Below are 25,391 nucleotides of genomic sequence, written 5' to 3' on the forward strand. Positions count from 1 at the left end.
GAAGTGGTAGTTTGGTTTCTGGCACACAACCTATTGCCAAAACATTGGCATACTGTACACAAAATAATTGCTTATGGCAAACACAAACTAAAAAAAAAAAAAAAGTCATTTTGCTAAGAAACTGTACATTGAGGAGTGAGAACAAACATGTCACGAGCTTCTGACCAAAGTGTGGTTAATTCAAACAGAAGGGAAGTGGGGGCTTTCTAAAGCGTGTTTGCAGTGCTTACACATGTCAATTTGCAGCAGAGAGAAGTCAAGGAGCTGTTGCGTTCAGCCACTAGCTTGTCCAACAGTGAGCTTTGAAACAAAAGACAAGCACAACATCAAGCCAGGCGTGTCACCTCTCCCTCCATTTTAATCCTCAACGGCTTGAGCTCAGCCAAGAGCAACAAAGATTTGACGTCTGTTGACAGAGAGCGCTTGAGCGACCGCCTCCCCATTATGACTTGAATTGTTGCTGTCGAGAGGATAGGAAGCAGATGGGTTTCGAGTCGAAGCAAAAGTCTTACAAGCCGACAGTTAACATGTCCTAAAAGAAGTTCAATTGGCTTTGAAATGAATCGGAAAAATGGCCAGTTTGATAAACATTGGCTTATTACGTGTGTGCTCATCCGTAGGACTCCTGATTTCACAACCGAATACTTTTAAGGGGGTATTTGGTGTCATCGGCAGCAGACTAAATGAGTCATTTAGGCTTGGCACTTGGCAGCACACACATTTACTGTCTACAAATAGTCTTCATGCAAACAAAGTCCATAATAACCACTGGGATGTGTTTGATACACCCAATTAGTGGTCGCTTTATCGGTGTAAATGGGAGTGATTTTGGCTTACCCTGTTATGTATATAAGCAACACTATGTCTGCCTTCAAAACACTTCAATTAACAAATGCGCATTTGGAGAACAATAATTTAAAAAAATTTTTTACCTTGGTACATTTCAGAATTTGTAAAATATCACTTTTACTTGAGTACTTATACTTTTATCAATCTTTTTTACACAAGGAGCAACACTTCTACTTTTGCCACTTCTCGTTACTTGGCTTGAGAAATCACATGCTCGGTTACAGCTGAAGTTTGTGGTTTTCATTTGATTGCTTGGTATTTAAGGCTTACAAGTCTTTCATACAAATATTAACTGTAGCTATGACTCTACTATAGCGTACTTCCAAGTACAGGGTTGGAACAGGTCACTACTGTTGGAATGGAACTCCAACGTAACGTGTAATCTTCTAGTTTAAGCAAGTACAACAAGTGAGGTTTTAGTTGGAAATGCAGCTTTATGAGATCTGATTCACTCCTTCGATGCAGTAATAAAATATCCACTGGACAGAGCATTCTTCTAAATTTGATGTACTGGCACTGCTTGTTTCATGTGAGAGAGAGAGAGAGAGAGAGAGAGAGAGAGACGAGCACATGGTACTACTTTAAGACAGCAAAATGAGGCACAACATAATTAGCCCAAATGAGTCATCTCAGCTGAACATTTCTGTCTCATTTAATGTATAATTTTGACATTACAGACTGGCTGCAAGCAACAGCAAGAAAAAACACAGCGCAATGACTATGCGTCCATGTTCAACTAAAACTGTCGTACCGTTTATGCCACTTCTTAGCATGTCTGCTTCCACAATTTTTGCTTTATTAAATCGAAGGCTGTGACAGGTCAAGCTGCGTAAACAGCACGCTGTGCGATAAGAGGCGAATCAAAATGGACGACAAGGAAGTCCAAAGTCCAAACTTAAAGTGACCACCAATGAGAGTGATGAAAGAAGGACATATAGGATGAAATTAGGGATGCACCGAAATGAAATTTTTGGGCCGAAACCGATAAGCGTAAATAAAAAACGCTTGGTCGAAAACAGAAACGCCAAAAATAATTTTAAAAAACAAAAAATAAATAAATTAAAACTCATCAAAATAAAAAACAATGTTTAATATCACTCAGATTAGATTCACTATTAGCTACAGCCCACTCATTTTCAACACATATTACTGCAGTAATGATTGAAAAAATAAATGAAGTGGATGAATGAGAATAACCACAAGCATACAGTTAAGCACACAGTGCAGTGTCACGTCATTGCGTTTGTTATTCTATGATAAATTTTAAGTTGTCGTTAGCACACAGACACAGTGTTTTTCTGCACATTGTTGGACGTAATAATTTGGAGATGAAACTTTGCTTTTGTGAACTTTTTCGAGTGTCGTCACTCGTCAACCTCAATTGATTTGGGTCGCTGCTGATAACGCAGCTCTCGTCTCGTGGTCATGTGAAATAAATTAATTTGTCATGTAAAGGAACCGGGCGCCGTGTTGCATATTCAACGGGGGGCTTTATTTGCATTTCAGCAGCAAAATGTACTACGACACTTCAGTTGCAGAACAAGAAGTTCGATCGCTGCAAGCTAGCGCGTAGCTGCTACACGCACACACTTGCCTTGTATTGTCTTCCGCGTCCTCTTCTCTCGCTGGCGCACACACCATACGGAGATCACGACACTGCTTTTCGCTAACACTTTGGGCCGTTGCCATTATTCCTCGCCGCAGATTAGAGATAGCATCGACCGGGTTAGCCTCAAAACGCTAGCTTTCGGCTACTGCTCATGAATTAACATTGAGGCGGAACGCTCACCCCGGGCGTTTAATTCATACATACGCTTGCTTGCAGCATTATTTATTTTTTGCTTGCGTTACCACAACATCCCATTTCGGCAATCTTTTTTCGGCTCCAATTTTATTGCGACCGAATGCCGAAAATGCCTATTTTTCTCATTTTCGGCCGAAAATTTTCGGTGGCCGAATATTCGGTGCATCGTTAGATGAAATAAATGTGCTGCTACTGATACAACACCCGATAAAAGACAAAAGAAAGAAAAGGTCCAATGCTGCTGGCGTCGCTTTGGACTGCACCGCCGATACGTCACGTAAATTTAAAAAGGCACTTAAGCTCAATGTGTGAACGGGCTACTGTTAGCAAAACGCTAAATGATCAAACGCAACAATCCTTTGTAAACACCGCTCACGTCCATTCGTCTCTCTTGACTGAGCCACCCTATAGGTTTGTATTCATTTAAACAGGGGTGACATAGACCACTAAATTAAATCAGCCACTTGTCCATGCTTGCTTTTCCGATATGTGGCACAGTGTTTGTATTCAGATAATTAAAGGCTTTGCGTAATCTATGAACAGGCTGCGTGTATGGATTTCATAAACAAGGTTGTTTGATAAATGACTCGGCGAGGCTTTTCTGAGCATTTTGTGCAGATTTTGTTATCTTTTCTGTAGCGTAGTCGAGTCATGCTTCTGGAGTCGCAAAGTATTATGTATTCCTCAGACTCATTTGTAGGGATCGTTGCCCAGGGGCGGTGTTACAGATTTTCATTTTCACGCTTGGGACATGGACACATGTCTTGTTGTTACTGCGTTCCGTTTGGCACGTGCCACTGTGTCACGTGACTGAATATTATTATTGCCGAATGAAGACTTTCACCACTTTCTCCTGCTTTGCCATCCGTGCCATACATATAACTGTAGACGTGTTCGGTTGCTTTCATTTCATGACCATTTCGATCATGCAAAACCGCACATCATTAAAGCAACATTCACGATAACATCAGTGGCAAGAAGCAACAAACTTTTGACAACATTTACATGCAGTCAACAACCGTTACAAAAAATTTGGATTTTGAAATGCCACGGGTTTTTAAAAACCTGAACAAGACCCCTGCCTCATTTCTAACACAAATATTTGCTCATACAAAAAGCATATTGGGGTACCTCATTTGAATGCAACTTTGGTCTTCGCATGCTACAGTCGCAAGGAATCTTCGTCTGAACTACTTGTATGCGTGGCGGCCGTCTTACATTGCCACGTACTAAAAGAGCCCAATGAACACATTGATTTCTCTGCAATCGTTTTAAGTCATTTTCTGCAAAAATGCCATAATGTATTTCATTGAAAAAAAAGTTCAAAGAGGAAATGGCGTCTATTTGTATAATGACATTCTTTAGATCGGAATATTGCATGCCGTAGTAACTCTTTTTGTGTGTGTGTGTGGGGGGGGGGGGGTATTGAACATACAAACATAAAACACATTACAAGTATAAAATATAAGTTGAAGTAAAAAAGAATAAAGAAAATTAGGAAGAAAGAAAAGACTTTACATGTCCAAAAGGGAGTAGGAAGAAGTTAAACTTATCTAGTCTTACCCCTTATGTTTTGACTACCTTTCCCCAGATTTCCACACAATAAGTCAGATATGGTAATAATAGTAAACAATATAATGATTTCTTATTCAAGACATCCTTTGTTTTAGAGTATCCCTATGATTTTTGGCATTTTCCATGTGTGACTTCCAACATAATTTATCGTCAATAACAACTCCAATAAATTCACTTTTATACACTCTATTTTAACTGAGTTTACCATAATTTTGACTAGAGTGATTTGTCTAGAGCCAAAAACTATGAACTTGGTATTGTTTAAGTTGAATGATAATTTGTTTAAGTCAAACCAGTTTTTTAATGTGTTCAATTCATTCTCAACAGTAGTCAGAAGCTGCTTCAGGTTCTCTCCTGAACAGTAGAGAGTCGTGTCATCAGCAAGTAAGACACTTTTCAATATTTTTGAGACACAACATATATCATTTTTATACAATATAAATAGTTTCGGGCCTAGCAGAGACCCTTGGGTAATTCCATGAGTGATCTTTAAGTGTTTTGATTGTATATTGTTTAACTGCAAGTACTGATATCTATTGTCCAAATAACTTTTCATCCATTCAATTTATATGCTAAACCTCTTAAGCCACATCTCCATAATTTATTCATTAATATAGAATGATCTATGGTATCAAATGCTTTTTTTTTTTTAGATCTATAAAAATGCCAACAGTAAATTTTGTATTATCTATTTTAGTAGATATTGTAGTAGATATACAACTCAGTCCGCTCATGCATGAAAACAAGTTACCCTGAAAGTTTCAGAACCTGAAATATTGACCATAACCCAAATATGTAGTCTTAGGGTAATATAATGCTAAAATGTTCGATTTTTCAAAAAATCATACAATTATGCGGAAGGGAAGCGCTGTGTGTGTAAGCACGTAAAAAATATTTGTCAGTGACGAAGACGTGTTTACGAGACATGACGTTTACGGCAGCAAGTTGACAGGGGACATCCCCGAGAAATATTTTGCACTGTGACATATTTTCTGTCATTTTAATAGCAAATCGCAGGAGAAATGGGCAAAGAGCACAATTTGGTGGGTTGAATTTATTACATAAGTGGCCAGTTCCATTTGATTGTGATCACTGCGCAGTGCGTTGAAAAGGTCAAAGTCTGGCAAGCTGAAAAGCCAGTTCACTCTGTTCCGAAATTAATCAGCTCATCTGTCGCAGGCCAACTCGCAAAATGAGAGCCAGGTCACATCTTGTACAAGAACAAACATTTTTGTTTCCAAAGAAAAAAGGGTGAGCAAACTGACGGCTCTAAATCAGCTCTGTGAATACAGCCTTTTGAGCTTCTGCCACTCCAAAAGCATTCACTTTAAATAAATTCACTTTTACCTTCCTAGTCGAACAAGTGAACATTTGAATTTCAAGCACAAGTGTCTTACCCTGCGTGAAAGGCCATGGCCCAAAGCACTGAGACATTGGAAGGAGGAGGGTTCACCGGCGATTCACAAGTAGTCCTGTCATGGCTTGTCAGCCAAAAACTCAATCAAAAAACAAGAGTGTGTCACCCTCCTTCGTCACTGAGCACTCCCTTTACCTCTTCATCACTATCCACCGTCTGGAAACAACTTTTTACGCGACACTTTTACACCTTTCAGAGGCATGGTGTATTTCCTCAGAGTGGATACAAATCTGACTTGGGATAGAGGAGGTGACTGCTCGTCTCGGAACGTACCACAAAAGCAAACAGCGGGGGTGTTCGCATAGGACGTCAGGCCTCACGAGCCAGCGCAGCTTTTTGTTTCCGTGTGTCTGTTTTTGTGGTTACGCTTGTGTGGAGAACAAGATAGCAAGGGGGGGGGGGGGGGTTATGATAGTGCTGGACAAACAGCAGGGTGAGTTTAAGTGGCAGACGCAGAGAATTTAATGGATGAAAGAAAGTCTCGACCTGCTTTTAACATTACAGTTGTCAGAAATGAAACAGCTGCTATTAGTTTTTTTTTTTTGGGGGGGGGGGGTTGAAATGTAAACGTTTGAAAACGAGTCCGCGTTTTGGAAGATGACGCTTGAAAATGATAGTCAGTAAAATATTTAATGTTGAGCCTAAAATACAATTATAGGAAATGATCCAGATTCTTAAATGATTTATTTACTATAAATAATGAATCTTTGTTCATCTCTCTATGCCAGCGACATATCATGTAAAAGGCAGAATTAAATGCTTGCCCTCTAGATGACAGAAGGTAAAATTAACCTGTTGCCAAATAAATAACACAACAGGCTTTGTGGTGAACTAAACAGGTTCACATTTCGCACGAGGTGATTACATTCATTTTCTATTACACTTTATACTGTATACAGCGACACGGTGTGTGGTTATTTTGCATTGTTGTTTTTTGTCCAAGCTTGCTGGCAAGTAGGACATTTTAATGTAATACGAATCTCAGGTGTTGTCTATTTACTGTCAACACCACAGATCAAAACAACCAATGAAAACAGGTTTGATTGTGTCGGGCCACTCCCTTTTTTTTTATGGAACTGATAGTTACTTTGGCTGCTTTTCACACAGGCATCTTGATAAACTGGCACGAGAGGCTTAGCAGGGAGTCAGGACAGTCTGCATTTTTTTTGTCCGGCCCTTTCGGGCATAATTGACCCAAACGAGACATTGCGGCGTTCACACAGCTGATGCATTTTGATGCGCGGTGGCTTCATCTTCCGCCCTGCGCATTAAGACAGACAGCAGGGTGGGGAAAAAAAGTCATCTGAAATTTGACCGACTTTATATTGCTGTCATATTATGTCATTGTTGACTAAATACCATAATAATATTGTCAATTTTGAAGCTATTACCACTGCTAAGTGTATTGTATTACTTTGCACAAGTCCTTTGAACTAAGAAATAGACCACGATTTTACGGAAGTGTGGACCTGCCAATGTGGAAGTAAACATTTTAGACTGGCCAGTATGCCCGAACCGATGAAAATGAGGAGTACGTTGAAACATACTTGCAAATACGTTCAAACGTACTTGTAGGCTAAATGCTACAAACATAGCATATTTTCCCATAATGCCACAGGGCATTACGTGCACATGCACGAGTGTAACACCCCCCCCACACACACATATTTTTTAAGCATTTGGCCCACAATATATCAATAAGTTCGAAAACAGAAAAAACATTGTTTATACGTAACTCTTATAAATGATAATAACGTTCAAATGTATTTGTGAGTACTTTCGAACGTGCTTGCCAGTCAAAAATATTTACTCCACATTGGCAGTTCCACACTTCCGTACTATTTGCCAACTAGAGAGTTTTAAAACCAGAGAAAATGTGAGGCTAGTACAGCTTAACAGTTGTATGACAATAAATGAGATTTGAGAAAAGTTGTTTATGTCAGTGTGCTCTGCTCCCTTGATCATAGCCAACATTTTGTATCCTTATCAGGTTGATCAGAGAATGATATGGGATCCATGTGTTGGCCAATGAAAGGAGCAAAACGACAGCAGCACATACTGAGTTAATGCTAGCAAATTTATGGAATGCGATGTCAGGCTAATAACGGACCGGGAATTCCTTCAAGCAATATTCTGTGCTTAATTCCTGACTTGTAAGATTGAGACATCAAAATGCTAATCTGTCAACTCTAAATATAACTCCTGACTCCCAAACATATGTAAGTTTTGACAAGTTGTGATGTGAGAATCTAAACCCTTAAGGGAGGAAGGGAGCAGAGCGAGCGAGCTCACCTCCCACCCAGAAAATGGAACATTCCGCCTAGTGCCATAGAAGGACATGTTATTTTACACCACAAGATGTGATGTCACTCCTCGCAGCCAGGCAAGCCAACCAGGGCCCGTCTTTCCGTCAACAAGCTCCGTCCCTCCCCCCCGACTGCACCTCGGCACACGTGAAGCCTCTTAAAGGCACAGTGCGCCGTTTCTGCTGCTAACAAACACACAACGTTTTCATCAGCAACAACTGAGGGTGATGACACCAAGTGGCAAATGTGTTATCAGCCGCACGTCACAATGGGGTTTTTTTCTGCTCCCAAAACAAAAAACAAAACAAGCGTGGTATTTTTCTGGTAAATAAATGTAATGTTTGTGAGAGCTTATACACAGAAGATCAGCCCAGCTAATCCAAACATTTTATATTTTTGCTCCAGGGACTCTTCAGTTCCGTAGTACTGCAAATTCATTAGCTTAGCAGCATTTAGGGTTGAAGTGCCGATTAGCTGTTTTTTTTTTTTTGTTTTAACACACACTACAACCTTCTGCTGGGTAGCCTGATTGTGTCACATAATTGACACACACACACACACACACACACACACACACACACACACACACACACACACACACACACACACACACACACACACACACACACACACACACACACACACACACACAGTGGTACCTTGACTTAAGAGTTTCATTTATTCCATGACCAAGTTTGTAACTCAATTTACTCATATTTCAAATTGACTTTCCACACTGAAATGAACTGAAATTCTGTTAATTTATTCCAGCCCATAAAAATCAATTGTGACATACTTCTAGTAAATGCAAAAAAAAAAGCACTGTATTGTATTAAACATGTTACAAGAATAAACGACTGTTACGTAGTATTCGTGTGTTGTTGTGTCCGGGTGAGTGACATCGGCTTGAGTGAGCGTCAAACAGCTACTTTTGTATGTTCTCATGTCTTGTACTCTTGTACTCTATGAACGACATAATATGCCAAATGTCATTGAAATTGTGGACAATTTGCCTTTTATTTTGGTTGGATTATTTGCACATCTGGCCCTGACCAGCAGTTTTTAACCAAAGGATTTGATTTGGATTTGGAAACCCCGTGGCGGGTGTCGTGTTTTTGAGGCCATCTGTTTGTGCTGTTTGACAAGAAGGAGCACCGAGTGAAGTTGTGGCCTGCTACTCGAGCTTCCTGTGCTCGCCGCGGACTTATCTCACGTGCGTTAGTCACTTGTGGTCAGAAGGTAGTGTGTATCTTATAATGTTAACTTGTGTTTATATGTGTATGACGTGTCGTGATGTCAAATGACTAGCTGCATCACGTGATATTTACCTGCACGGTTACATTTTTGCAAGCCCATGAAAAGGACTGCGGTCCAAGTCCAAGGTAGCACTGTGTCTCCTCTCTAGAACGTGCAAGGTCAAAAAGGAAAGAAGGTTACATGATGATGATGATTAAAGGACTGGAATGCCCTCTGCGTAAAAATGACTGGAAAATGTTTTTGCCTGCCTGCACACTATCAGAAAAGATACAATTAAGTTAAGAGTGTAGCAGCTTTTTTTTTTTTTTTTTTTTTTTTTTTTAAGCGCTGCAGCCATCCCCACAGGGTAGAAGACAGCTAGCTACCCCACCCCCCAACCCTCTCTCTCTCGCTCTCTTTCTCTCTCTATTTAAAGGTCATGCTTGGATTAAGCGCTCAGTTATTTTCAGCACATCAATTATACAGTATATGCCACTTACAGCCATATAGAAAGAAGCATACATTAGACTAGCAGAACAGTTTAAATGCAGACAGTGCGTAATCTAGACGGCACTAAATGATACATTTGTGTTATTGTGGACTAAAAAAGAAGCCAAGGACAACCTAGTTAAATCAAGACCGGCATACGTGTCAATAGAACACAATCAGTCGGTCAAAAAACAAAACGACAAACATCAAAAGCTACTTTGAGAAATGATCCGGCCAGGTGTGTGCGTGTAGGTACTGTCGGGGTTGTTCGCACCCGTGTCACCGTTTGCGCCAAACGTGCTGAGCGCGCGCATTCCACAGGAGTGTCCGTTCAATAGGTGCGGGCCTGCCTCATATGAACAGCCGTTCAGTGGGGACAAGACCACAAGAACAACTATTTGGAAATGCAGCAAGCTTACGACGTGATAAGGTCATAACACTCGTAAGGGGGCGGGCCCGTCTTTATCTACGCCATCAAAAACAGTCACAACCTTTTGGATGAAGGTATTAAGGACTGCACAATTTGTTCTTGGTAGTTATTACATGGAGCAAAAACAACTTGGCCTCAAAGCGTCCTGGCACTTTTACATTGTACAAAAACATCTATTTTTCTTTTCTTTTCTTTTTTTAAACCACTTCACTACAAATACTAACTCTGCATTATCACACACCCTAACATGGTTGTGCGGTGCAGGCATTTAGTTTATTTTTCCAGGTATTGCAGTTTTTCATTTCGTTAATATTTATGGCCTAAAAGTGTTTTTCATCCAAATATTTACTAACAATATCCGAATGTCACCATACAATAATTATCACTATATTGTGGGGAAGTTAACCATATAAAATATGCTTGGCCAGTCATTTTGTTTGAAATGTCCCGTCTATACAATCCTAATTAGCTGAGGTCATAATTATACAGAGACTGTAGTTCAAATAGTACAGGCAACATTAACCTCAATGCAAAATAACACAATATCGAGGCATTTACTGTGAATTGAGTCAATTTGTTGACATTCCCGAGTGTTTACGGCTTCTTCTCACGGGACTCTTTTGCATCACAAAACCAACTAAGGACGTCAGGACATAACTCATTTTTAAGTAGTGCTGTCAAAATTAACCGATTAATCGACAAGTAATCGATTATCAAATTAATAGACAATTATTTGAGTAATCGTTTGGAGCCATTTTTTTTCAAATGGTCCAAATCCTCTGATTTCAGCATATAAACATTGTTCACTGATTTCTGTAGTCCTTCATGAAAGAAGACTGATTATCTTTTGTGTTTAAAATAAGACATTTGCAAAGATCGTTTTTTACTTTGGAAAACAATAACCGAACCGGTATCATACTTGTAGTACATATATATATCTCCCTTCTTTTTAATCACTATACGAATATGAAGTACAAAATAACCACCAATGACTAGTTAATAAACAGTAATCGTGGGGGGGTATTTTTGCAATACACTTTAATGCAAATTTAAATTGAATCCGATCAGTCGATTAAGCGATTGAATAATCGGTAGATTAATCGATTAAAAAAATATTCGATGGTGACAGCACTATTTTTGAGCATTTACGACTGTTTGATGACTACATTAGGAATGGGCATTTGACTTAATTTTGTGGCGTAATTACTCGATTAGTTACACTTTTAAATATTGCTTTTATGGGGTAGAATAATCTCGTTGGAACTGCTGTTTGGATATGGTAGTGAGCAAATTGATGTCGCCCGGGGGGTCCCCGTAGCTGTTGTTGGCCTTGGCTAACGTCATGCTGCTGTTCTTTTTAGACGGCAAACTAGTTCAGGCTGGCTGGATACTGTCTCAATTCCTTCACAACAACAATCAATTGACAGGGAAGAGCTACTTTTTCCCCTGCTTCTCCACAGCTGTACAGTTCAGAGTTCAACTTTTTTTTCCTTCCATTGTTAAACCCTTTCAAGACTACCAATACAACTGAACGTTAGCATTTTATGTGCAAAAAGAGGATCAGAGTAAGATCACAAATCACCTTTTTTTAACTCTTTTGACTGCCAGACGTTTTCAGAAAAGGGATGCCGTGGGTGCCAGCCGATTTAAGCATTTTGACTGATCTTTCAAGGTCCACAGAAAATTATGTGTTTGGACTATGGAAACACACATACTACCAACGATAAGGGAAAAAAATGAAAGATTGGACTCTCATCTTTCATCAGAAAAAAAAGTTTGTTTCTACCTTATTCCGTTTTTCAGTAATCAACAATAGAAAATGGTTAATTTCACCTCTGTTTTGAAACAAACGTCTTTTAACGTCTTTGGCACTCCTCCCTAGGATTTTACTAAACGTTATTTAACGTTTTTGGCAGTCAAAGAGTTAAATGTTGCAATTACCACAAAGATTTAAAGACAGCTTTTAGATAAATGATTAAATGTATATACCTTTTGTGTTTATTCTGTATGTAGAGCACTGACAGAGTTGACCTGACAATTTCCCATGGATGTAGTATCAGAGATGTAACAGAGTCAGGATGACGCCTCCGTGCAGGTTAATGATGACGATGTGTGAGTTATACACCCAACTAACCAACTAACTAGTACAGCATTGACATGAAAGCCACCTTGTCTGCTTTTGCATGACTCCAGACCGGATGTCGGTATTTGATTGAGGAATGCTTTGTTCAAGTGTACACAGTTGCACCACTTTCCTGGGTTCGTTGTAAAAAGCCACGGCGCCTGTTACTCCTCTAGTGCTGCAATGGAGTGATTTGTGGGTCAAAGAAGGCTAAAAGTGTATCTTTAATGCACAACGCTACACACAACCTACATTGAAATCCATAAGTTTTGTTGTCACGGCTGCTGTATGAAAACGGCAGCGTTCAAAAAAAAAAAAGGTAACAATGTGGACACAAGCTGCCACTTGTAAAAAATCATGTCAGCTGCACTCCACTTGGAAGAGGCCTCTTTCCCCGCTAGGACACAAACGACACATTATTCCGCCAGCACATTGTGACACGAGTGTTAGCGGAACATGACACACAAGCCTCAATTATCTTGCCAACCTTTCCAAAGAGCCTGCGTCACTCAAGCTTCTCCATTTTATGCATTTGTTCGGGGAAGGGAAGGGGAGGGAGGATGGAGGAGGGGGGGGGGGGGCATGACCTTATCTAACTATGTCAAAAGCACACAAATAGCAAAGCTAGTGTCAGAACTGCAAGCTTGTTTCCTATATGTGTATTTGCCCCAACGTTGTTAGTCATCCTGGCTACAAATAGAAATACACAAAACATATGGCTTACTAGTGAAGCTATAAATACGCCGGGAGATGCCCCACAACAAGCACTCCCGACACGAGACGGTAAATAACCAATCGAGACAAGCTGTTGTGGAAACATTGATCTGCGCAGACTCATCAGACATCCAGATTGGTTTAGCTTTAGTTAGCGGCTCTCGTGTCAATTTTTTTTATTTTTATGACTTTGAAATGCATGCATCATTAATGACCGCAATGTATCCCACCAGACAGTTCATATTTTAATCGTCTCGTAAATTCCAGTAGCCCACACAGGCTGAGCGCAATTAGAGAGTAGCTGCCGTCACTGGGGTGGGAAGTTGGTAAAAAACATTCATCAACTGTTTGACAAAAGACGCCATAAAAGTCACACATTTGAGACGGCAAGCGAGCACCGTTGGAAGCATACAAAATGTGAACTTCAGTCAAACTGGGACTGATTTTCTCTTATTACATAAAAAAAAAAAAAAAATTACTCAAAATGCCCAACAACAAAGTTTGTCCATGCCAGCGATCTTCTCTTGAGAAAAAAACATTGTTGGCTATCTGGCCATACAATAATTTGTTCACAAGTCAAAATCTACAACTAACCTACGACAAAAAAAAAAAAAAGTCATAATTTGAGAAAATATTTGAATCACAAACTCATGAATATAAATATGCCCCAAACAGTGAAGAGTGTCACGTGGTGATATATTGGAAAGCTTCCATCAAACTTGCAACTTTAGACAAGTGTCTTAGTTTAAAAAGAAGTCAAATTTCATAAAGAGGCAGAAGAATGGTTGAGGACAGTTTATTTTATTTATTTTTTTTAACTTTTAGGTGTTGAGAACTTTTGACTGCAATCTCGAGAAGTCACAACATCCACAAAGTTTGGGCTAAGCATGGTTGTAGCTGAAACAAGAAACGACTTCTACCCGCAGCTTCACTTCTGTGAGCATAACAAAGGCAAATGTCATTGAATATTGACTTGAGGGAGACATATTGATAGCTTGAAGCTTTCATTTTACTAGCTATAGAAACTCAGATGAAATAACATAGAACTAGATAATGCAACTTATTTAACACTGTACTGTGTCATATCAGTATCACAAGTTGTATATATTGGAATTTGACCCCCCCCCAAAAAAAAAATGTGTAGGCCAATCTGTTGTTGTTATGTGAGACAGTTCAGTAAATCCTCTTGGCTTTTTTGGTTTGTATTTTACGGGTGAAGATAAAGAAAATGTCATCACGCTGTTTTTTTTGTTTTTTTCATATTTATCCGAATTTCATACAACGATGTGCTGTGCCTGTAATTATGACTTTTCTATTGATTAGTGACAGACTCGGGCATGTTCCTCCTCTTGTACAAATTAAGAGTAACGTCGCTGCTGTAGGAATGGAACTCCTACATAAAGTGAGGCTACCTTCTTTCCACCCTTGTATGACAGTTGATAATGTTATTAGTTGCTCAAAACAGTGCCTGTTAACACCAGTCAAAACTTACACCATCATTAAAAGAGTTGATGGACAAAAAGACACACAGCCCCCGCGGGGTCCACCTCAAACACAAACACACAAACACACACCCAACCAGGATGTGTCAACCGAGATAAACAAGTTGGCCGCCCTTGTCTTTATTTGTCATGTGTGATTATTAGGGTTGACGCGGTGCAACTTTCCCCCCTCAACATCACGATTGCAATGGAATATGTGACTATTTTTTTCAAGGTCCTCTTCTTAGGTATTTTTCCAATAAACACAAACAATAAATTAAAACCGAAACATAGGTGAGCCTTTCAGTCCACTAGCTTATTGCTAACACTACATAGCATAGCCCACACATCTCTACAACTAAATTCAGAATATTCTTATCAAGCAGTGAGCAAACTACGTCCCTTGGAACTTGGAAAAACATGCATACAGTAACTTGACTGTATAACTCCGTCCCTTGTGTGCTTTTACTGTGGAAAACGACGATCAACATTTTCCCCAATTTTCTGACCTGCTCATGGATTAAACCAGTAACTAAAACACACGTAACAAAAAAAAAAAACATCACTCAGTGTTGTGTGTTTTTGCTGAATTGTTGCTTATTTGGTTTTCTTTAACTTTAATAATTAAACAATACCAAATAAGAGTTAAGGAAAAGTAGTCAGGAAATAAACTTTCATGCAAAATGTGTTTTTAATTTGACGGAATAATTGATTTTAACAATAGCTGCAGCCTTAGTTCCCCCCCAAGTTCAGTCCTGAAAACGCCGCACACACGACATCACCTTTTGAGCTCTGAAGCTATAATTGCTAACAGATCTTTGTACAGTCACTGAGCAGATGTTATAACATTACACTTTAGGAATACTAAGTGGATACTTTGCCATGGCCGGCAACTCGCCACCTGGCACTATTTTTGTAGTGAATTGTGCAAGAACTACAAGTACCAATTCTGTGCCAGTTAATGTGTATCACCTCACTGAGTTCGAATCCCGCTCGGGACTTTTTTTTTTTTTTTTAACTACAATTCCTTGAAGCAAAGTGTGTCTCTGAAAGTTATCTATCCATCTTCAGTGGCAAAACAAAATGAAAACTTAATGAAAAGACATATTGAGGCGACGCATTGCGAGGCAGGAACCGCGCCCAGTCCTGCTATTGACCAATCAGAGCCGTTCACGGCAAAACAGCGCTAGCAGGACGGTTGCAGGTCACGGCAAAATATCCTGCCTTAAAAATGAAACCTCTGCTTCGTTTTTAAAACGAACACTTTGTCCTATAGTACGTTAGTCCATTTAAAATATTGGTCCTTAATTTTAGAGGTGGTGTTTAGTTAAAAATAAAAAATAAATTAAAAAAGTTTCAAAACCACTGGCTGAGAAAAAACAAAACACAGGGGAGTAAGGTAAATAGGGGGGAAGTTGTTGCGACTTTAGGCTTGTCCCATCAGGGGTCGAAAGCATTTATTTATTTATCATTTATTTATTTAGTGTGTGTGTGTATATATATATATATATATATATACACACACACACACACACACACACACACACACACACATACATACATACATACATACATATATATATATATATATATATATATATATATATATATATATATATATACATACACTTCCTGATTTGCTCTAGGAGGAAATTGATAATATATATATATGCATACACTTCCTGATTTGCTCTAGGAGGAAATTGAGCATTACAATTAAATGTTATCAGTTAATGTTGGCAAAGGGACAAAAACAATGTCCATTTCATTTTTTTGCTAAATAAAAAAAAAAAGGAGAAAAAAACGCCAGTAAGGTCCAATTGCATTCACGTGGCAAGATTTCTTGACAGCATCGAGCAACATTTAGCGGATGCTAATGCGCTCCCACTATACCTGCGTGAGCATAATGCTGGCTAGCCCCATTGGCTGCTAGTTGGGAGGGGAGCGAAGCTAACGGCTAACAAGCTCGCAAAACATTTCCCATTTCCGCGGCCACTTGCATTAACACTCGCGGCAAACGTCGCACAACCACTGCGAATATCCACACAATAAAATACAGACTTTGCTAACATCCGCCATCCTTACCTCTTGTCTTCTTTTTAGGCCCAAACCATTCTAGCTATTGGAAAGCTCTTTTCTTTGTCTTTTCCACTTGCAATTCCACGCAAAATGGACCCAACAAAACACCGGAACAGCTAAGACGGCACAGCCCAACACACGGTCCCCATCTCTTCCTCGAATAGGGCTCACATAGCCGGGGTAAAGCCAGTTGAAATCATTTTTTTGGACGTTCGTCCATGTTATGATTCCAGGAAAGAAGTGGCTGACTGCCTCCTAAGGTAAGCTGCTGCTGCTGCTAGCTAAGTGGAGTAGTCAGCAGGTAGCACACAGACAGAAACGGATGCATGGAGGACAGCAAACTCGCGTTGCCTTCACGGACATCGGACACATGGTAAACCATGTCAACACAAGCGCAAGTTGCTGTCAGCTGTAAAGTTCGCACGTATTTCCCGAAATACAATTTACGTAAGCGTTCGGGTGATTTGGACGTCAAACAAACAAATATAATTTTATTTTGATTGTTCCCAAGGACGACGAGGAAGTCAACTAAATAGAGCCATTCTAAAGATGCGAGCGAGAAGCAACTCGTCCATTTATTTATTGACAGTGATAATTCCTATTGAAAATGCAACATCTTGGTGACGTCCATATGTCAAGTAAGTAATGACGTCCACTCAAGTCAGTCGTCACCATTTGAAAACCACATTTAAAAAACGTACGCCGGCGGGCCTATTTGAATCACTCCTCGCGATAATCACGAATAGGTAATGTTTTTCCCCTCGTCTTCAACTGAACAGTATTCATTTGGCATATTGCCGCTGTAACACGGTAACACCCAACTTCCTCTTCAACTTGATGTACTGTCATCTTGCGTCCATTTATGGAATTTTAGCGCCTCTAGAGATAGCAATAAAAACTACAACCTAAATCAGGAGTCTGTCAAAATCAAGTGAACACTAAAAAATGTACAACCTTGTCAATTAATTGCATATGAAAATATAGAATTGTTATAAAACATTATGTTGGGCAGAAAATGTGTTTGATCGTACTACTTTATTAATTACTAATTGAGATTCTTTGGTCAGTGCTGTTCTGTACAGGAGCATCTCAATAAATTTTATTAGCGTAGAAAACTAAATGTATTTCAATAGTTTAATTAAAACTCGTAAATTTAGACAGTGAAATATGACATTCATCACATTCTAACCAAAACCCACAATTCACCAAAATATTTTTTTAAGTAGAAATGATAAATGTTTATTCAGTATCTTCTAATTGCTTACATAACACAATTTATATAACATGGTGGCAAGGTTGCAAGCTCTAGCCTACAGATGAAGCTTTGCTAAAATACACTTTAAATCAAGACAGAAAAAAAAGAGAACATTGTACACCTTGGATAGCTTGAGCCACTGCGCTAAGCAGATCCAACAAACAAGAGCATCAGCTTTTTTGTAAATTTCTAACAAAACTGTACAAGCAGTTTTACAAGTCATCAACGTTGACTCGATGCAGGAATGTAAACTGCTAAAACAAGAACATCGCACACAATCCTAGCCATCTCATCATTTCTTTTTCTTCTTCTTCTTTGGGGGGCCCTGGTCTGAATCGCTGCCACTTTCTGAGCCTGAGCTGTCCGAGGATGACAACGATGAAGAGGTGGAAGAAGATGACGAGCTGTCGTCGTCGCTATCGCTGCTGCTGTCGTCGTCCGAAGACGAGCTGGAGGAATCGCTGCTGTCTGAGGACGAGTCACTGGACGAGCTGCCCGAATCGCTGCTGCTCCCACTCGAGTCTTTAGCCCTGAGAGCACGGTGGGGGCCATATAAAGGAAACAGGTCAACGCGAATAGTAGAAGCGGGATCGAGGTGAAACGGTATGAAAATATTACATCACAATTATCGTCATTCGGCAATGCCATAAAATTACTAATAGAAAATACATCACTTGATACTCAATTCTGTTTTATTTTCAACATGAAAATATAAAAGTAGTAACCCAATGAACCTTTTGACATTTGGAATTTGAAATGGCAACAAGCAAAGTGACCTTTCATACTCAACTTTAATTTTAGGGCACTTTAACAAAGTGCTGTAAATAAGATCATACAATAGACATGAGCACATTTTGAAATATGTATGCACTTCAGACCCTCATCTTACTTTTTAGTTTTCTTTTCACTGGAGCTTTGTTGTCCTGGTCTGCGGGGAGAAAGCAAACAGTTTTTAGTTCATAGACACACATATTCTGGTATCAGAAGTTGATCTCAGTGTGAGACAATTCTGCATTTTTGTTCAAAGATGTAAAGCGACAAGAGTTGCCTTACCCGGTGATGCTCCTGGGTTGATTCTCAACTTCCTTGAGCTTTTTCTTCATCTCAACCGTTCTCGAGGGTCTGTGCACATATTTCCGCTTTCCGGTGCATTCGTACGTCCAGTGTCCCATCTCCAAACACTTCTGGCAACGCACGTGTTGTTTGTTTGCTTCCCTAAAGGTAATGATAAAAAAAAGACAGGGTTATAGTTAGGCTAACCCAACCCTAACCCCTACTAATAGGCCATTTGCACGAATGTATTTGTAATCATTTGTAAGAGCAGCACAGTGGCCTAGTAGTTAGCACATCTATCATATTTTCCTCTCACCCAGAGTCAGCTAATGGTAGGGCTGTGTAATTACTCAAAATTCCAATTATTACACTCCACAATTACAAAATCAGCATTATTGTAAAAAAAAAAAGGATTATTAATACTAATTTGGAGTTGTTTAAATTTATACATTTGCACCTTTATTAATTCTAAAATAACAAAAATATTTTCTTCCAAAAGGAACTCGCATAATTATAGTGTTTCAATTTTTTCTGTCTTAATATTATTTACGTTTAAACATTTACTTGTTTTGTACCAAAAAATAAAAGATCGTCCTAATCGTGATTTCAATTATTACCAAAATAATCGTGATTAATATTTTCTTCATAATTGAGCAGCACTAGCTAATGTGACTAATAAGGAAAATGAATGGCTGGCTGGATAGTCGTAAATTATTTCATCAAAATGCCAGGCGTGTGTATGCATGCTCTTCTCTTACTCTCCTCTAAATGATGTCCATTTCCTCTTATAGATTGCTGCTATTCGAACAATGTATCGTACTACGAATAAACAACACATTACTTGAGATATTTTGTTGTGTTTGTTACGGCGGCTACACGAGTACTTAAAAAGCATTCATTCCATGTCTTTTAGTGCCACGACAAGCGTGTACTGGGTTTCAATAAATGTTCCACTGCACCCAAACCAGGAAGCAGAAGTGTGTGTGTGTTTTTTTAAACTTATGATTATAAACAGCTAATAAAATGGGCTGCTTTTGGTTTAAAAAAAAAATTGTATCCGAGCAAAAGACGCAAAAGACAGCGCCGCGTTTGAGCTCCATTTGACTCATACGGAGCTCAAATGATTTGAGCCCGGTAGCTTTGACATTTCACTCGACAAAATATCATTAAGTGCGCAAATAACATCAAAAGGGTCATATGGTGTGAAAATGTTTTACATTTTGTTCGGTTGTTATAATACTCACGCTTGACGCCTGGCGATTATTCTGTGCATGGGAGTCGCCATGTTTACTTTTACTTTTCTTCTTCGTTGTAAAATAAAGCCAGCTCTCTTATTTTTAGCGAACAAGTTTGTTCTCGCCCTCTTTGGCATAAATGGTGTACTACAACTATTAAAATAACCACTCCCGTTCTACATTTGGGGTGACATGTTTGCGGATTAGCTGGAATATTGTATGGATTTGTATCGGTGGAATGTATGTATCCAATATGTATATAATATTGCGTTGTATACTGTGTCTTATAATTCAGAAAGTCAGACTTCCTTGACAAAATGTAACTAAAAATGAATCAGGGAACATAACATTTACAGTTTCATAACACTGCCTTTTGCTTTGGAGTGAGTTCAATCATTTTGCAAGATGATGCTGAGGTTTCTTTTGTCACCCTCCCACTATTCAACTGCTGTCATTCCCCCCGTACTCACTCTTTAGACCAGGGTTCACCAATTCCGGTCCTCGAAATCCATAGTCCTGCAGGTTTTAGATGTTTCTGCCTACCAACACACCTGATACTAAAGATCAGGATCGTTATCAGGCATGTTGATGAGTTGATTATATGAATAAGATGTGCTAGCGGGTGGAAACATCTAAAACCTGCAGGACTCCGGACCTTGAGAACCGGAAATGGTGAACCCTGCTTTAGACCGTGCAGTATCTCCCATCAGTAAGGCACACGGCTTTTGTATGTGTAATTGTTTTGAGGGGGATGGGGTGTGGTGGGGTGTCTTTTTTGTGTCATAATAGACTGCATGGCTCAGTAGTTGAGGTTGTGGGTTCAATCCTCACCCCTGGTGACCATGTCGAAGTGTCCTTGAGCAAGACACTGAACCTGAGCAAGACACTGAAGTGGATGGTAGCAGCCGACAACTGGTGTGTGAATGGGTGAATGTGAGGCTTAAATTGCAAAGTGCTTTGGGCACCATATAGTGTAGTTAAAGCGCTATATAAAAAGCAGTCCATTTACCAAAAGTAAAGGAATTCATTTAACCAAGGAATTGAACAGCATTTTTTTGCTCGCCTTACAAAAAAAAAAAAAGTTAAATAAAGTATAAAACAGCGTACACATTTTATAATGAATACAAATATGACAACTAAATAAGTAAAATAATAAGATTTTTTCACATATTGATATTCAATTTTATAGTGATTGATTTCAATCTAAAAAATTAATACTAGCAATTTTGGGTGTTAAATATGCATGTTTTAAATGGTTCTATAAAAATACTACGACTACTATGACTACTACTACTGCCGACTAATAGTACTAATAATAACAACTTTCAAGGGACCCGAGAAAACTTAGTATTCAGTCATGAGGTAATGATTTATAATGTTTTAAAACTTATTATTATCATTATGGTGGTGGCGATGATGATGATGATAATGATGATGGTTATTATTATTATTAGTAGCATTCCATTCTCAACACTGAATTTATTGTATTATAAAAAACGAATGTAACTTAATTCTAAATAAAGTCTTAAAAATGAGAAATGTAATTAAAGTGATCTATTTACTTAACTATTTGAACGTTTTCGTGCGTATTTTTTTAATTAAATTAGTTAAGTGATTAGAAATTATAAATACTGATTAAGATGACTTGTATTATACAATATGTATTATATTATATTCTCAACTCAACCAAGCTGAATTGATAGAGCAAAAACAACCATAGCTGAAACAAAGTACTGTACTGCACATACATTTGCAATGCAACAACTTATTCAACTTAAAAATAAATTATTAAATTATATGTATACCAAATTATATGTTTATGCATAGGCATGGTAATGGCAGAATGTAGTAAAGATGTTCTAGAAACACGTAGTAGAATGTAGAAACATGTAAAATAGTTTACACACCCTTAGAAAGATCCAGAAGGCTGTTTGTGGCAAGAGCCAGATCTCGCGATACCTGGCGGCGGCGAGACTTGAGGGAGACCACATTGAGACTGCAGGCAGGCAGACAGGCAGGCAGCACAAGAGCCGATCGGAGGCACCGGTCAACGGTGAGGATTATGACTGCAGGTTACCTTAGCCCAACTTAGAGAGCCTTGAAACTACTTGGCTGGACTTTTACATCATTGTCTAACTGTAGTCGCACGCGTGATATCTTGTGAATAAAGCACAGGTGTACGTAACCTCATCAGTGAAGTTTGAAGACTCGTCTGGAAGATGTCTGTGGTGGGATTTGACTTGGGCTTTCAAAGCTGCTATGTAGCCGTAGCCCGATCGGGTGGGATCGAGACCGTCGCCAACGAGTTCAGCGACAGATGCACACCGTAAGTTCTTGTCACTGAGTTAAGATTCATGTCAATTATCAGGGGAATATATATACAGTACTGTATATATATATTTTTAAATTCATAGTTTGCATCACCGGTGTCTTGGTAGTAATGTCGCACGTGAACGCAACGTTTCTTCTGACTCGCTGCTAGTAGCTAAACTTGATTTCGCATTCAATGCTTTAAGTAACCATCCTAGTTTAAAGTTTAAATGAACGTTTATCACTTCAAATATTGTCAATGTCTGGAATGTAGCTCGCATCGTGTTCACATAGCAACCACGTTTGCCCACTCGCGCTAGCTTTGTTAGCCAAGATCATAGTTTTTTTTTTTTATTAACTGTACAGTCGGGAGGCTGAATTCAATCAGCTTGTGACCACGGGCGGGCGGCGCGCTTCCGTTGACTAACGCTGGGTGGCTCAAGCACCGCCCAGTCGGTGTGTTTTGTTGTAACATGCCGCGCTACCAGTAGGCCATGCTTGTTGGAAAATTCTAGCAAATACTTACGGAAATACTGTAACTTTATGTCAATATTCATTTTGTTTTGCTTGAAACTTTTAGATTTGGCAGTAATTCTGCGTTATTCTTCATACACGGCACTCTGTGATATTTGTTGATGTTTTTATCACTGTAAAAGTGACCATTAATTGGAAGAATTAGGTATTGCTTCAATTGAAAAATAAAATAATATACTTAAATAATGTAACATTTGGGCATACGTATGCTTTAATCATTGAGAACAATGTTTGATTCCTCCAAAAAGTAAGATTTGAAAGAGTCCGTTTACTAAAAAAACTAACAAACAAAAAATACTCCTAGATAATTAAGTACATTTTTATATTACTGTTGCTTGGTGTAGTATGTTTTTTTATATAAATTGAAGAAATATACAGTCCCTGACAAAAATCTTGTCGCTTATCCATTTTGTAGAAACACCAGCTTATAACCCGACTTTTAATTAACCCATTGGTTTTGGAAATGGCTCATATAAAAGCTAAAACCCTCCCAAATGATGTTTAATATACAAAAATAAATTTGCCTCACTGAAGAAATTTTGATCATTTAATGAACACAGAAAGGTCAGATTTTGGCAAGACAAAAGTTTTGTCGCCTACAAAAAATAATGTGAAAATGGAACAAATAATTTACTTCAAATACAAAAAAAAAAGTTACATAACATCAGAGAATGAAGTAGTGGTGCCGTGAGATCCATATCTAATATCTTGTATGACTTCCATGAGCTTGAAGGACTGCATCTATACGGTTCGGCAATGATTCATACAATCTATTGATGAAGTAATCAGGAATAGCAAAGAAAGCAGTCTTACATGCCCCTCCCAGAGTTCATCAAAATTCTTTGGTCTTCCATGCTTCCTCTTTCATTCTACTCCAGACATGCTCAATGATGTTCATGTCTGGCGACTGGGCTGGCCAGTCTTGGAGCACCTTGATCTTCTTCGCCTTGAGGAACTTTGATGTAGAGATGGAAGTAGGCGATGGAGCGCCATCCTGCTGCAAAATTTGACCCCTTTTATGGTTGGGAATGTAAGAGGTAGCCAATACGTCTTGATATTTTAGGCTATTAATATTGCCTTCCACCCTGCAAATCTCTCGCACGCCCCCATACTGGATGTAACCCCAGACCATGATTTTTCCGCCACCAAACTTAACTGTTTTCTGGGTGTATCTCGGATCCATGCGGGCCCCAGTAGGTCTTCTGCAATATTTGCGGTGGCTGTGATGTCATTCAACCGAAGATTCATCAGAGAAATCCACCTTCTGCCACTTTTCCAGCTTCCATCCTTTTAGCAAGCTGTGGGCCTTGGCAAATGCCACACGTTTTTTGAATTGCCTTTTGTTTAGTGCTGGTTTCTGGGCACTGATTCGACCATGGAGGCCATTTCGAGACAGAATTCTACTAACTGTTCTGGTTGACACGGGGACTTGAGGTGACCAGGCCTGGTGGAGCTCTGCTGCAGTGGAAAAGGGGCTGGCCTTGGATTTTCCCGAGCAGTTGTCTTGCGGGGTCTGCCAGACCTGGGCTTGTCAAAAACATCTCCAGTCTCTTCAAATCTTTTTCTTATCCTTTGTACTTGACGCTGAGACACATTGAAGGTGTCAGCCACCTCAGCAGTGGATCTGGTCTTCAGCCTCTTGATAATCAACGCTTTGGTCTCAGGGTGAATTTTTAGGCATGGTGTCCGTGGTCAAGTTGCAGTTGATGTGAAGGTCTGGTGTGCTGGGGTTCTTTTTTATACACACCCACTAATTGATTGGTCAACAAGTGAGGCTGGAATCAAGGATTGGGTGCATCGTTTGACAAGGTGACAAGACTTTTGTCTTTGCAAAAAGGGACTCAGTGAGCTTTACCAAGCTGTAAATGTTAGAATGCTTTTCAGCAGTTTCGTTTTGCACCAAAATATTATTTCAAAAGCTGTTGGGATTGAATTCAGCCATTTCTTGTAAAAAAAAATATTGATTAGAAATATATTTCAGGGGCATTTAAAGTCCACTTGTACCCAAGCGACAAGACTTTTGTCAGGGACTGTACATATTTAAAAATAAACATTTAAGTATGTTAAATTTTTTTTAAATCCGATTTATTGATAAATTAGTAAATTGAGGGATAAATGTCATCAGAGATTTAATAAAACAAATATTTTATATGTAACTTCAGGCTGAGAAAACGTAATGTAAATTTTTTTGGAGTAAACAAACGCACTCACACAAAGGAAACATCCATCCATCGTTTTTCTCTACTACTAGAAATTTGACCAGCACCTGTCGGGCTTGTTTCCTGGGAGACATGACCGCTCTTTGACATCACACTCGCCACACTTGTGTTTGACATTCGTGTTTGTCCGTGATGACAAGCGTGTTTTGACGGCGGCCCGGTGGGACACAAGTGGACTCGTGCATGGCACTTGATGAACATTGACGGGCCTGTGATGAGAAATGTTTGTGTTAAAGAAGTATTATGATGTGATGCTTGTGGAAAAACAAACATAAAGTGAACA

The 25,391-nt window shown here is 39.1% G+C and overlaps 3 protein-coding genes across 7 annotated transcripts in view; 1 reads left to right on the forward strand and 2 right to left on the reverse strand.

Annotated features, from left to right (window-relative positions):
• aff4 (AF4/FMR2 family, member 4) overlaps nt 1-16,829 on the reverse strand; it is a 32,561-nt gene extending 15,732 nt beyond the window's left edge. Inside the window, exons 1-2 of one of the 3 annotated variants that reach the window (XM_077547582.1) lie at nt 16,509-16,829; nt 9,280-9,352 (exon numbers count right to left, since the gene is read on the reverse strand). Coding sequence is in view for 1 of the 3 variants with exons in the window: in XM_077547580.1 (XP_077403706.1) it covers nt 5,626-5,642 (17 nt within the window). In the remaining 2 variants the exon portion in view is untranslated. Of the gene's footprint in view, nt 1-5,625; nt 5,903-9,279; nt 9,353-16,508 lie in introns of those variants that run through there. The other 2 variants (XM_077547581.1, XM_077547580.1) reach the window with 2 other exon arrangements.
• Nucleotides 16,830-17,622: 793 nt separating this feature from the next.
• zcchc10 (zinc finger, CCHC domain containing 10) lies at nt 17,623-20,181 on the reverse strand. The gene is made up of 4 exons (XM_077547584.1): nt 20,055-20,181; nt 18,811-18,972; nt 18,647-18,685; nt 17,623-18,287 (listed from the first exon to the last, which is right to left on the reverse strand). Exons 1-4 carry the CDS (start codon nt 20,093-20,095, stop codon nt 18,050-18,052), a joined length of 480 nt encoding a protein of 159 aa, XP_077403710.1. The 5' UTR covers nt 20,096-20,181; the 3' UTR covers nt 17,623-18,049.
• A 1,761-nt stretch (nt 20,182-21,942) lies between these two features.
• The window catches only part of LOC144036114 (heat shock 70 kDa protein 4-like), a 19,173-nt gene continuing 15,724 nt past the window's right edge, over nt 21,943-25,391 (forward strand). Inside the window, exons 1-2 of one of the 3 annotated variants that reach the window (XM_077546450.1) lie at nt 21,943-22,098; nt 22,216-22,371. In XM_077546450.1, coding sequence (XP_077402576.1) covers nt 22,265-22,371 — 107 coding nt within the window. In that variant the 5' untranslated portion in view covers nt 21,943-22,098; nt 22,216-22,264. Of the gene's footprint in view, nt 22,372-25,391 lie in introns of all 3 variants that reach the window. The other 2 variants (XM_077546451.1, XM_077546452.1) reach the window with 2 other exon arrangements.

The sequence above is a fragment of the Vanacampus margaritifer genome, chromosome 16 (genome assembly GCF_051991255.1).
Source record: "Vanacampus margaritifer isolate UIUO_Vmar chromosome 16, RoL_Vmar_1.0, whole genome shotgun sequence".
NCBI lineage: Eukaryota > Metazoa > Chordata > Actinopteri > Syngnathiformes > Syngnathidae > Vanacampus > Vanacampus margaritifer.

Excerpts from the sequence above, each read along its gene's own strand:
- zcchc10 (XM_077547584.1), bottom strand. The coding sequence starts at position 20,095 with ATGGCGACTCCCATGCACAGAATAATCGCCAGGCGTCAAGC. Across the intron at positions 18,973-20,054 it reads ATAATCGCCAGGCGTCAAGC|GGAAGCAAACAAACAACACG; the intron begins GTGAGTATTATA and ends CATTACCTTTAG. Across the intron at positions 18,686-18,810 it reads CAACCCAGGAGCATCACCGG|ACCAGGACAACAAAGCTCCA; the intron begins GTAAGGCAACTC and ends TTCTCCCCGCAG.